The sequence below is a fragment of the Mus pahari genome, chromosome 20 (genome assembly GCF_900095145.1).
Source record: "Mus pahari chromosome 20, PAHARI_EIJ_v1.1, whole genome shotgun sequence".
NCBI lineage: Eukaryota > Metazoa > Chordata > Mammalia > Rodentia > Muridae > Mus > Mus pahari.
Window position 1 is genome coordinate 8,028,660 of NC_034609.1, and position 11,201 is coordinate 8,039,860.

The following is an 11,201-nucleotide window of genomic DNA, read 5'->3' on the forward strand; positions in this document are numbered from 1 at the left end:
CTCGGTGGCACACATTTATAACCGTAGCACTGGGCAGAGCATAGGGGACGCCGCCACCTCCCCCTCCCCCTCCTCCACACCCCCCACTCCTCCCCGCAACTCCCTGGCCAGCCTGGCCTTCTAGCCAACTGGCGTTCGCCGCACCCGCTCTGTGTCCTCCACACCGCCAGGGGGTGTCAGCGGGCCAGGAAGCGTTCCACCGTTCATCTCTATGACCCCCGCCGCAGCCTAGATGACCCGGAAGACACTNAAGGGGCAGTGCTTCCAGGTGGGAGCGAGGTGACCCCGGCTGCTAAAGAAGGGTAAGGCAGAGTAGCCATGGGGGCGCACCTGACCCGGCGCTATCTGTGGGATGCCTCGGTGGAGCCTGACCCCGACAAGATACCCAGCTTCCCGCCGGACCTCGGCTTTCCGGAGCGCAAGGAGCGAGGTGAGCTCAGTGCGCAGGCGCGACGGCAGATCCCGCGGAACTCAGCTACCTGCTTGCAGAGGGTCGGGTCGGGAGGGCGCCCGGCATCCTTGAGTGTGGAGGCTGTGCGGGGATGGCTGGAGCAAAAGACTGGGACGAGACAGCAGAGAACGGGAAGACGAGACTGCCCCGGTGCACTTCGTCCTGGGCACAACGCGGAGCCTAGGACGTGTTCTTTGCATCTCCATACACTGTCACTAGTATTTGGTTACGTACAGTAATAATACAAGGTCAGGGGATGGAGCGATCGTGCTCCTTGTCCTGTCTAGTGTGATGGTGCGGGGGGAGGAACCCAAAACCTGTGTGTACTCGCACGGTTCTCGTTCTTCCTGTGTAGGAAAATCACAGAGTGACAGCTCTGGACATGGGATGCCCCAGGGTAGCAGAGAGCCACTGGCGCTGTCTTCAGGGAGCCCCCTGGACAAAGCAGCGTGTCCAGGAAGATCTGGGAAACAAATTTAAGAGTGTGGAAGCACAGGCTAAAAGAGGCGTGTATGATGAGAGTGATGAAGCTGGTTCCAAGGAGGGACAGAGCCCCGCTTGTAAGCAGGGGAAAGACAAATTACTTGCTTTACCAAAAGGTTGTGTTGTAGGCTAGACCATGGCTCGGTCAGTACTGGATCTGCAGTCCATTTATCCACCTGACACCCTGCTTTGCACTCCCTGGCCGCCTCTCTTGCTTGGCTAAACCAGAACCCTGGTAAAGCTCAGCTAGTGCTGCTGACCTGGTCTCCGAGTTGCTTCCTCACTGGACCCCCTTCTTCTTTTTGAGTCGCACTAGTCTCTGCGTGGCAGTCCTTCCCCTTTGGCCTCAGGAGCAGAGATCACAGGCCCAGCTTGCTCAGGGATGCTACAGATAACATGTTACTTCTGTGCTTCTTTACCGCCTCCTTCGTCTTGGGCAAACTCTTGTGAGAAAGCAGGAGCAGCTTCCACTCTCACACCCATGCATCCCCAAACCCCTTCCAAATGACTTGTCCCTAGCCTGGCAGAGTCCCCATTCCAGGTGAACCCCCCCCCCCGCCTTATATCCTCCATCCACCCTCTACAATGAAAGGATCCTGCTTCAGAACCTCTCTCATCAGGCTCCTGTCAGTGGTTTTGAAACGTCCCGGCAGGAATGTCATGAGTTCCTGGGATGCATAGCAATCCTGTCTCAAAACCTAAGTATAAAACTCCGTTCTGGCCGCGCATTCCCGCTGAGTCCTTCACGGAAGGGCTCCTCTCAAGGCTCTGAGCCAGCCTCAGCTCCACCTGCCATTCCTCACTTCTACCTTGCTCACCTCCACTTCCCTGCTCTGTGCGCTCTCACCGCTCTCACCGATTCTTCCTCAGCTCCCTTGAATGCCTTGAAGCTGACGCCTCCTCTGTTCTGCCCTGGAGGCAGCTCACAACTGTGTGGTGTACACCAGTGCTGCCCAGTTTATCTCCAAGGGGAGCCTTAACCTTGAACTTATGAATGACATTGCTGACTTTTGTTTTCTGGGTTTTAGGGCTTTATTAGTGGTATGTATGTGAGCACTTGTGTGCACTGACGGCCAGAAGTCTGCAGACTGAAATCACATCCCCTTTCCTCCCCCAGGAGCCACCAACCCCCTCCACTGACACCTGAATTTTTGAGACAGGGTTTCCGCTCTGTAGCACAGGCTGTGCTGAGATCACAGGAGCCACCAAGCCCAGCCTGGGTTCTGTTCTTTCTTTTGAGACAGGATCTTGCTGTGTAGCACAGGCTAGCCTCAAAACTCTCACCTCGGGCTCCTGAGTGCTGAGAGTGCTGGTTGTATCCCTCTGTCTTCAATGTCTGTCTTATACTCTTTGAGTCTCAGCTCTGTCCTCCCCTTAAGCCTACCGTCCTCACCTTCCCAGTCACTGTCAAGGACAGCTCTACCTTTCCTTGGGCTTAGGTCAAAACCCAGGAAGCGGGAAAGGTGCCTGCTGCTTCAAGGCTTTGGCCCCCTTCATCCTGAAATGCTCTTGTCCCAGGCATCTGTCCGACTCACCCCTTGCCTCATGGCCCACTTTCCAGCACTTCCTAACCCTGGTTTTGTTTGGGTTTGGTTTGCCCTCTGCAGTCGGTAAGGCTGCCAGCCATTCAATGACAGTGTGTTCGGCCTATTTTGTGTCCCTCTGAAGATGGAGACCATCTATCTGCCTGGTTCCCTACTACATTCCTGCAACTTAGCAGGCAGCAGTGTGCTGAAGGCTTGCTGCTGGCCTCTTGTGAACTGGAAATGAGAGGCCGGAGTTTGAGTTGCTAACCCGAGCTCCAGGGTGAGTAGCTCTGGCAAGAGCCTGCCTGTGAAGAAAGCCCTGGGCCTGGAGTAGAGATGCAGAGCGGAGGGACCAGGTTGGCCTCATCAGCCTCCTAGGGCCTCGGCAGTCAGAAGTGCCATCAAGGCTGTAGAGAAGCAGGTGGCTGCTGCTGGGCTCAGGAGCTCCAGAGAGAGTGCAGCACAGAAGGCAGAGCAAGGCTATCTGGGTGGCATGCAGCCCTGGTGAGGCTGGGCACCAGGTGAGACGCCCAAAAAAAGGGGACGAGGACCTGAGTCCATGTGAGAAAGGACAGTAGCTGGAAGCATAATGGGAGACAACAGCCCTGAGAGGAAAGCCAGCAGATGATTGAACCCCCCTCCCCTACCCCCACCCTGAGAGGAAGGCCAGATTGGAGCATTCGGTGGCTGTGCAGGGCTAAGGTTTTCCCAAGGCCTCACACAAGCTACCACTGGGTTAACTCCAACTGGTGTCTGTATATTTTTTTTAAGATTCTTTTTGTTTTTAATGTGTCTGTATAAACATTTGGACATAAGGGTTCAGGTGCCAGCTAAGGGCAGAGAGGGCAGTGGACCCCTGGAGCTGGAGTTACGGCAGTGGTGGGAGCTCCCCACCCCAGCTCTCTGGGAGCAGGACATGCTGAGCCAGCTCCCTGGCCAACTTGTTTGGTTTGGTTTTCAAGACAGGATTTCTGTGTAGTCCTTGCTGTCCTGTAGACCAGGCTGGCCTTGAACTTGGAGATCTGCCTGCCTCTACCTCCCAAGTGCTGAGATCAAAGGTGTGCACCACCACCACCTCCAAATATGTTTTAGTGCAATGAAATAGGTCTGAGGCCCAGGTGGAGAAGAGGGAGGCCTACAGACCCAGCAGAGCAGGGATGTGGTTGAGGGCCATAGTGGGGACAGGCTGTCGAGTTCCTAGTCCTAAACACTCCTGAAGGGTCAGGTTTGCCAGTGATGGCTATCTACCCAAGGCTTACTTAACACACACACATGCTACGTGGTGGCCTTTTGTCAACATCAGACTCCATGCGGTGACGGCTACAAAGTCCTGTAAGCTAGTGACAGACCTTGGTTTGTGTAAGCACGTGCTACGCTGATCACACCAGCACCCCAATGATGCTCCAAGATGCTTCCTGTTACCACAGCTCTGTTGGCTTAGTTGACCCTGGCACCTGTGCTGGGACTGGCATCCTCCTGCAGTGGGGGAGCAAAGGCTGAGAGGCCCCAGCACCCACTGAAAAGCTGAAATTCAGGTTCCATATGGCTTAGGGGCTGGGGAAGGCGAGCTGAGCTCTCTGAAGACAGCATCTCTAGATGAAGGGACATCAGAGTTCTTTATTGCTTTTTAGGACATAGGAGTCAAGGAGTCACCCTTCCTGTCAGGATGCAGCCATAATCCAAATGGGTTCTGCTAAGCCATACTCTGTCTGGCTTCTGTTTGTGCCATGTGCACACTGGGGTTCAGTGGAGGTGGGGGCTGGCTGCAGGGCTGAGCCTCACCACTCCCCACAGTGATGGTGGCCACACAGCAAGAGATGATGGATGCCCAGCTGACACTGCAGCAACGTGACTACTGTGCCCACTACCTCATCCGGCTGCTGAAGTGCAAGCGAGACAGCTTCCCCAACTTCCTGGCCTGNAAGCACGAGCAGCATGACTGGGACTACTGCGAGCACCTGGAGTGAGCCGCCCCGCCCCCACCCGCACCGCAGCCATCCACACCACGGCCACCGGCACTGCAGCCATCCACTCCACAGCCACCCACACCGCAGCCACCCACATCGTACCACAGCTACACTGCAGCTATCCACATCGCAGCCACCCACACCACAGCTATCCACACCACAGCCACCCACAGGGGCATGGGAAGAGGCTGGAGCCACCTAGGACAGGGGTCAAGTCAGAATTCCTGGGGGAGGCCTCACCCCTAGCAAGGGCTTCCTGGTGGCTGGAATGGACTTGAGCCAGAGCCTATGGCACTGAGACCCTCTGTGTGTTCTGCCCACAGTTACGTGAAGCGCATGAAGGAGTTTGAACGTGAGAGGCGACTGCTCCAAAGGAAGAAGCGGAGGGCACTGAAGGAAGCACGGGTGGCCCAAGGCCAGGGAGAAGGAGAGGTGGGCCCTGAGGTGGCCCTGTAGGGATGACCCGCCAGCCTGTGGACCTCAGTGAAATAAAAGCTTTGGGTCACCTGCCTAAATTTCATCTGTGCTGCTTCAAGGGTGGGAAGGAATGGTGTGGTCCCCGTACCCCTAAAGAACACACAGTCAGTTGGGTAAGCAGGTTTTATTGTTGCTGCTGGAGAGCTATGGCCAGCCACTTCAGGACAGGGGCAGTGAGGGGTGGAGAGTATTACTGGGCGGAGCCAGGAGGAGCTGCTCAGAGCAGGAAGGGGATGATAGGCATGCGCAGGGGCGGGTAGTCGCGAAATTCCTTCAGGTAGCTGCGGTGCTTGCCCTTGGCCCAGATAGTCATCTGTGTGAAGCCCACCAGGGAGAAGAGGGCCACTGTGGGCAGAATGAGGTGTCAGAGTGAGACTGCCTGGCTGGAAGGGCAGCGCACCGCACAGGGACCAGGGACTCACCTGGGACACACTGAGTCAAGATGGCAAAGCCAATCCAGGAGCCCACCTGCGGACAGCACAGAGTGAGGGCAGAGGCAAACCCAGCGTCACAGACAGCCCCGGAGGACGGCAGCAGCCTCACCGAGGTCAAGCTTTCTTACTCCCCACAGCCCACTCCTGCACTTCACCATGTGCAGGACCTCAGACCTGGGAGGACAGAGGCAGTCCAGTCCCTCACCTCATAAGTGTAGTTGGGACAGGACACCAACAAAAACAGCCAGGTGAAGGGGTTCTTGGTGGGGTATGGGATCTTCCTGGTCTTCGACCCTAGCATGGAGGATAAGAGTAAGTCAGACCCCTCACCCAGCTCACTCAGCCCCAGCCCAAGCAAGCCACTCACCAGCAGGCCGGAGGTCCCGAAGAGCCATGTGGATGGAGAAGTTCCCAAGCTGGCAGATCTATAAAGGAGAAAAGGGTCAGTCCACAGCCCGCCCTCACCCCACCCAGCTGCCACACCTCACCACACTTGGTTGCTGCCCCAGACTCTTTACCACAAAAACGGCCAGTGCCAGCTTAACCTGCTGAACTCCATAGGCTGTAGAAAAAGCAGGAAGGGGAGCCCTGTAAGAGGAAGCCTCGTGGTGGGGTCACATAGTTACAGTAAGGGCGCTGTCTGGACCCACTTACTAGGGGGTGTGTAGAGAGGGTGGTTGATGTAATAAGCCATCCATGCAGCAAAGCCCCAGTAGTAGGTGCAGTTCTGGAAGAGCAAATGAGTTAGCGGGGGGAGGGGCAGGCACCGCTGCTGGGGGGCGGGCAACACAAGAAGAGGGTGCTCACTTTGAAGATGTTTCGCAAAGGCATGGTTCCGTGAGAGAATCGGTGCACGAAGAGAGTCTCCAGCAGGCGCTTGATGTAGTGGAACGAGTGGCACATGCAGGCGAGGCTAGTGGGGTAGCAGACTGAGCCAGGGCCGATCCAGCCTCCACCCTCCCTCCCACCCCCACCTTCCTCCGGGCCCACTCACTGCACCACCGTATGCCGACTGGATGTAAAGTCGTATTTGCGGCCATAAATGAAGGGTACCCGGAAGTAGAAGAGCAGGTAGATGAAAAGGGGCCCGGCATACTCCGTCAGGAAGACCTGGGAGTACCCAGAGACAAGGTGAGTCGCCCCAGGGTGGCTGAAGGCAGAGACCGGGGAAGGAGTCGGAGCTCACCGTCACCCAGCTGATCTGGGCCCCGAGGTCCCGGAAGTAGAGAGTGGCTGTGGTGCCCACGGGAAGCTTCTGCAAGACGTCTTCATCTTTCAGGGACTTCCCCTCTACAGAGAGAAGTCAGTGTTTGCTTACTGCCCTGCTTTCCTGACCCCAAGAGCCCAAGGGATAGGCTGGTGGACAGCTGTACTCACTGGGGTCCAGGCGGAGGGACTGGCGGGCAGGATACCACTGCGGGTCTGCCAGGAGAAGGTCAGGGGTTGCAGCACCTAATCTGGCAAGGCTCAGCCTACCCACGCCCCAAACTTGGCCTGCCTCTAAAGGCTTCCAGAACTCTAGGCCCCCCAGCTCCTCCCACCTGTGCAAGGGCACACAGGATAGGCAGCGACAGATTTGTTTTACCCCTTTGGATAGATAGCATGAGAGCATTCCTGCTGGTGACCACACAGGGGCAGCCTGCCCAGTCAGCCGGGCCTCACTCACTGTTCCAGTGTTCTGAGAGGCAACAAGCCGATGAGGGAAAGGCATGCGGAGGCATGCGGGCCCAGGTCACATCCAGAGGGGAGGCAGGAGTGGGGGGTAGATGTGTCGGGGGGTGGGGGGTGGGGAGGAACAGGTGTGTCAGGAGCGGGAATAGGTGTGTTGGGAGACTCACGTGTCTTGGTGAAAAGGGTCTTGATTTCAGAAATGGTGGCCTGAGGCTCTACCTAAAGGAAAACAGGGTGTAAGTCCCGAGGGAGCCAGGCCCAGGATGGCGGAGGGGGTCCAGGTACAGGCAGGTCAGGATCAAGCTGGCTGACTTCATGGGGTAACGTCCGACCTCCACCTCCTTTACAGACACAGAGCCCACCCAGGCTGCCTTGTCCCTTCCCATACCAGGCTGTCAGCTTCCAGCCACACAGAGGGGCCACAGCTGCTCACTCTAGCGCAGTGGTTCTCAACCTTCCTAAAGCTGCCACCCTTAATACAGTTCCTCACGGTGTGCTAACCCCAACCATAGCATTATTTCATTGCTACTTCATACCTGTAATTCTGCTGTTATGAATTGTAATATAAATATCCGATATGCAGGATACCTGATAGGCGACCCAATGGGGTCTCGGCCCACAGGCTGAGAACGGCTGCTCTAGATGAAGACAATACCCTTTACACGCCTTCTGGAGGACAGGGAGGGCCACCGATGCCTGCATAGCCCTCCAGGAGCTGTAAGGAACAGGGACCCAGCCCTCCTGGCACTTCACCCCCAGGGGTGCAGTCCTACCTTGTCCAGGAAGCACAGCTTCTCCCTCGTCTTTGCATCCCGAATCTCCACCTCAAAGAAGAGGACAGCCTTTTTATGCTTCTTGGCTGCTTTGTGGGGCATGGGCATGGGCAGACCATCGAGGCCTTGGTGGGCCTCTTTGGCTGCCACGCTCAAGCTAATATCCATGCCACCGCCACTGGCCCTCCTGCTCTGCCTTCCAGGCTGTGGTGCCCACTGCCAGCCGACAGCCCCCACCTCCGACCTCTCCTCACAAAGCTGCTCTGAGCTGGGCCGGGCAGCATGATCAAATTCTGCCTGGGTGCTGGAAGGGAGCCTGTGTCTGACCAGGCCCAGCCAGCTCCAATGCCAGGTGTAACCCGAGTGGTGCCAAGGCCTGGCCTGGCTAAATATAAAACCATCTCAGCCGAGTCCCCACCAGAGGAGGCACAGTGCTCCCCTGAGGGCTACCCTCATACAGGCAGTTAGCTGGGTGGGCACAGGCCCTCAGAAGTGCCAGGGGCACAAAGATCCTCCAGAGAAGGAAAAGGCCCACAGCCATGGCAGGCATCGCTAGCCCAGCCCCGGTGTGCAGCCCTGGCTGACAGGTTACCCAGCCTGGGGAAATGCCAGCTATTTGGAGAATCTCCGAGACAGATCATCCATTTCCACTTCTAAGCTGTAAGGGACACTGGATTATTTCCCTTGTGCATTTGTGTTCCCAGGGAGGTGACAAATTCCAGAGGTATTGGTGCAGAGTTCCCAAGTCCCTCCACCTCCCTCTCCACTGCCTCACTCTTCACAGTTCCTACCACATCAGGCCAACACAATGTGCTCACCCATGGATGAGCCTACCAGAGCCCAACACACACCCTGCCTGCACCCCTGGGGTCCACAACCCCCAAAGGAGAAACCTGCAGGCTGAGGCCAGAAAATACAAACAGGGGCAGGGTAGGGAGGCAGGAACCCCAGGGGATCTGACCCTTCAGGCCCAGCAGGTCAGAAAAGGCATGATGCTCAACACTGCCCATGCTGGCTGGGAGAGACCCAAGGGCGCTGTGGGGATCTGCCACTTTTTTTCCAGAAGAAGGGGGCATTACAGGCCAGAGAAGCCAACTGTTGCTACCTGCATGCTCCCAACAACAGAGGCCATGGCATGATCCCAGGACTGCTAGGGGTCCCTGAGAGGATGTGGGTGGGCCGACATGGTGCTGGCACACAGGAAGTGTATGCAAGTGTATATGTGTGCATGTACAGGTAGGAAAGCCCCCATGAAGGTGACCCTCACAGTGATACTGCCCCGCAGGGCCTGGGCTTGAGTTCAGAGCGAGGTTGCTATGCCAGGCAGTGGTACCCAGGCCTGCCTGCCCATATGTGCCAGAGCCTACATCATGGACACAGTATAGGAGATTATGTGCATCCTCAGCATACTCTGGGGCAGATGGCTGAATCCACACAAGGACTATCAGTGCCAGGCTGAGCGGTCATACGCTGGGACCCCTCTAAAGAGGAATGAGAGGGAAGGAGCACATGAGGAATGTGCCAGAAGGGGTGAGGTGGCAGGGCTCTGGGCTGGGGCTATATTAATAGTTACTGGGCCCCATGAGCACTGCCCACATGCTCAGAGTCCATGTGAATCACAGGAGGGCGGCAGTGTGCACTGGGAGAGAAGGCCATGGAGTTCCTGCTGAACCACTCAACAGCTTAAAATACAACCAGCCCCTCTCCCTACTGGGCCAGCTGCCGGGGAGGGCTGAAACCCTAGCCTCTTCCCCCAGCTGGGGCCCTGCAACCAGGCCAGGAGTCGTGGGGCACCAACTGGTGGGCAGCAGGAGAGCGCATGGAGAGGGGCCACAGCAAAGAGCAATCCCAAGCCGCGAGCTGAGGGGCTGCCTGCAGCAGAGGTGAGTCGGGGGGCCTCCCACGGCCTGCGCAATCCCAAGCCCCACACAGGCGCCATCCCCATCCCCCACACAGGTCTAGAAAGGCCCAGTGGGCCAGAGGCCGGTCCTACAACTCTCTGAGCCTCTAGAATTATTTCAAAATCAAGATAAAAGATACGTTAAGTGTAGCAAGAAGGTTGGCAAGATGAAAGAAACCAGACTTTCAGGCCCAGGACCAGACCAGGACAGACAGAACCCCGCTGGTAACCGGGGGGTGTGGGTGGGGGGTGAAGGGGAATGCTGAAAGACACATGCTCTTTGTGGGTAAGACAAAGGTGCCAGTCACAGAGGTGGGGGACCTGCATTCGGAAAGGTGATGAGATCCACTAGGCTGTGTACTTTTTTGGGAGGAGAGGTATCACTCAGGGGTGAGACAGGGTCTGAGTTCTTAAATGCTCCTGTCTCAGTTTCCCAAGTGCTGAGGAAGTACAGCTGTCGCAACACACAGTTGGAATTATGCACTTTATTCAGTCACAGGAACTGCACTACAAAAGCTCTGGCTTCAGGGATTTCTATGTAGGGCTCTCACACTGCAAGGCAGATACTACACCACAGAGTTATACCCCGGCCCAATCAGTAACAGACAGGCAAAGTCCATCAAAAGAGGAAAGACGAACAGCTCCAGGGAACAGGCTAAGGAGATGGAGGGGAATCAATGTGCACCTTAGGCCTTGGTCCCCACCGCGCTCATCAACCTCTGCCACCCCATCCACACTGAAGCCAGCCTAGAGTACAACCAGGAGGGGCACCTAAGTCGGGGTTCAGAGGGCACAGATGGCTACGGAAAGGTGCCACAGCTACCCCTGAAGGCAGGCAGCTGGCAGGCTCTGCCCATCCTGGGGAGAAATCACAGCTTAGCTGAGGAGGGACCCCTACAGTGAGATAGATGTATATCTATGTAAGGGTGGCCCAGGAGGGGTAACCTGAGTCCCCAAGCTGGCCGGGGGCAGAGGTGGGGGACCTGCTGTTGAAAGCACAATAGTCAGGGGTCAAGACAAGCACAAGGGCAGGAGCCCTGGCACGGCACACGCGCTGCTTCTGCGATGACAGTCCCACTAGTCTGTGAAGAATTCTCACCCAGAGGTTGCTATAGCGAGGCCTGGCCGCAGCCAACAGCAACTCGGACCAGTCCAAGGTCAAGGACGGCAGAGCAGTCTAAGAACAGAAGCCCACCCCAGGGCAGGGGGCAGGAGTTGGGGATGCTGGCCTTGACGCGCCATTGTGTGGCAAGACCAAGATTGGCACACTAGAGAGAGCGCCTGTTCCTTGTTCTAAGACACAAAGGTAGCACTCTTGAGGTTGTCCTCAAGAGCACCTCCTGCCTTAGGCTCCAGGTCACCTCAGCATAGCACCAATTAGAACAGTAACCCCACCAGGCAGGGTGGCGCACGCTTGTGATGCCTGCACTCAGCAGACGGACTCGGGATCAGGTCAGAGACAACCCTAGCAACGACCAGCTTGAGGCCAGCCTGAGCTACATGAGACCCTGTCTCAAAA

At 56.8% G+C, this 11,201-nt stretch overlaps 2 protein-coding genes and 1 long non-coding RNA gene across 6 annotated transcripts in view; 2 read left to right on the forward strand and 1 right to left on the reverse strand.

Annotated features, from left to right (window-relative positions):
- The first annotated feature begins 246 nt into the window (after positions 1-246).
- Ndufb7 (NADH:ubiquinone oxidoreductase subunit B7) lies at positions 247-4,942 on the forward strand. Its single transcript, XM_021220677.2, has 3 exons — positions 247-430; positions 4,255-4,423; positions 4,751-4,942. The coding sequence occupies exons 1-3, from the start codon at positions 319-321 to the stop codon at positions 4,881-4,883; spliced, it is 414 nt and encodes a 137-aa protein (XP_021076336.1). The 5' UTR covers positions 247-318; the 3' UTR covers positions 4,884-4,942.
- Positions 4,943-5,013: 71 nt separating this feature from the next.
- The window catches only part of Tecr (trans-2,3-enoyl-CoA reductase), a 23,102-nt gene continuing 16,914 nt past the window's right edge, over positions 5,014-11,201 (reverse strand). The window contains exons 2-13 of one of the 2 annotated variants that reach the window (XM_021220035.1): positions 7,783-7,833; positions 7,177-7,228; positions 6,716-6,760; positions 6,525-6,628; positions 6,333-6,448; positions 6,146-6,251; positions 5,993-6,065; positions 5,857-5,900; positions 5,706-5,763; positions 5,544-5,632; positions 5,327-5,372; positions 5,014-5,249 (exon numbers count right to left, since the gene is read on the reverse strand). In XM_021220035.1, coding sequence (XP_021075694.1) covers positions 5,122-5,249; positions 5,327-5,372; positions 5,544-5,632; positions 5,706-5,763; positions 5,857-5,900; positions 5,993-6,065; positions 6,146-6,251; positions 6,333-6,448; positions 6,525-6,628; positions 6,716-6,760; positions 7,177-7,228; positions 7,783-7,833 — 912 coding nt within the window. In that variant the 3' untranslated portion in view covers positions 5,014-5,121. The remainder of the gene's footprint in view (positions 5,250-5,326; positions 5,373-5,543; positions 5,633-5,705; positions 5,764-5,856; positions 5,901-5,992; positions 6,066-6,145; positions 6,252-6,332; positions 6,449-6,524; positions 6,629-6,715; positions 6,761-7,176; positions 7,229-7,782; positions 7,834-11,201) is intronic. The other variant, XM_021220036.1, reaches the window with a different exon arrangement.
- Positions 9,377-11,201, forward strand: part of LOC115062697 — a 10,430-nt gene continuing 8,605 nt past the window's right edge. For all 3 annotated transcript variants that reach the window (XR_003842634.1, XR_003842636.1, XR_003842635.1), the window contains exon 1: positions 9,377-9,665. This is a non-coding gene — a long non-coding RNA (uncharacterized LOC115062697). The remainder of the gene's footprint in view (positions 9,666-11,201) is intronic.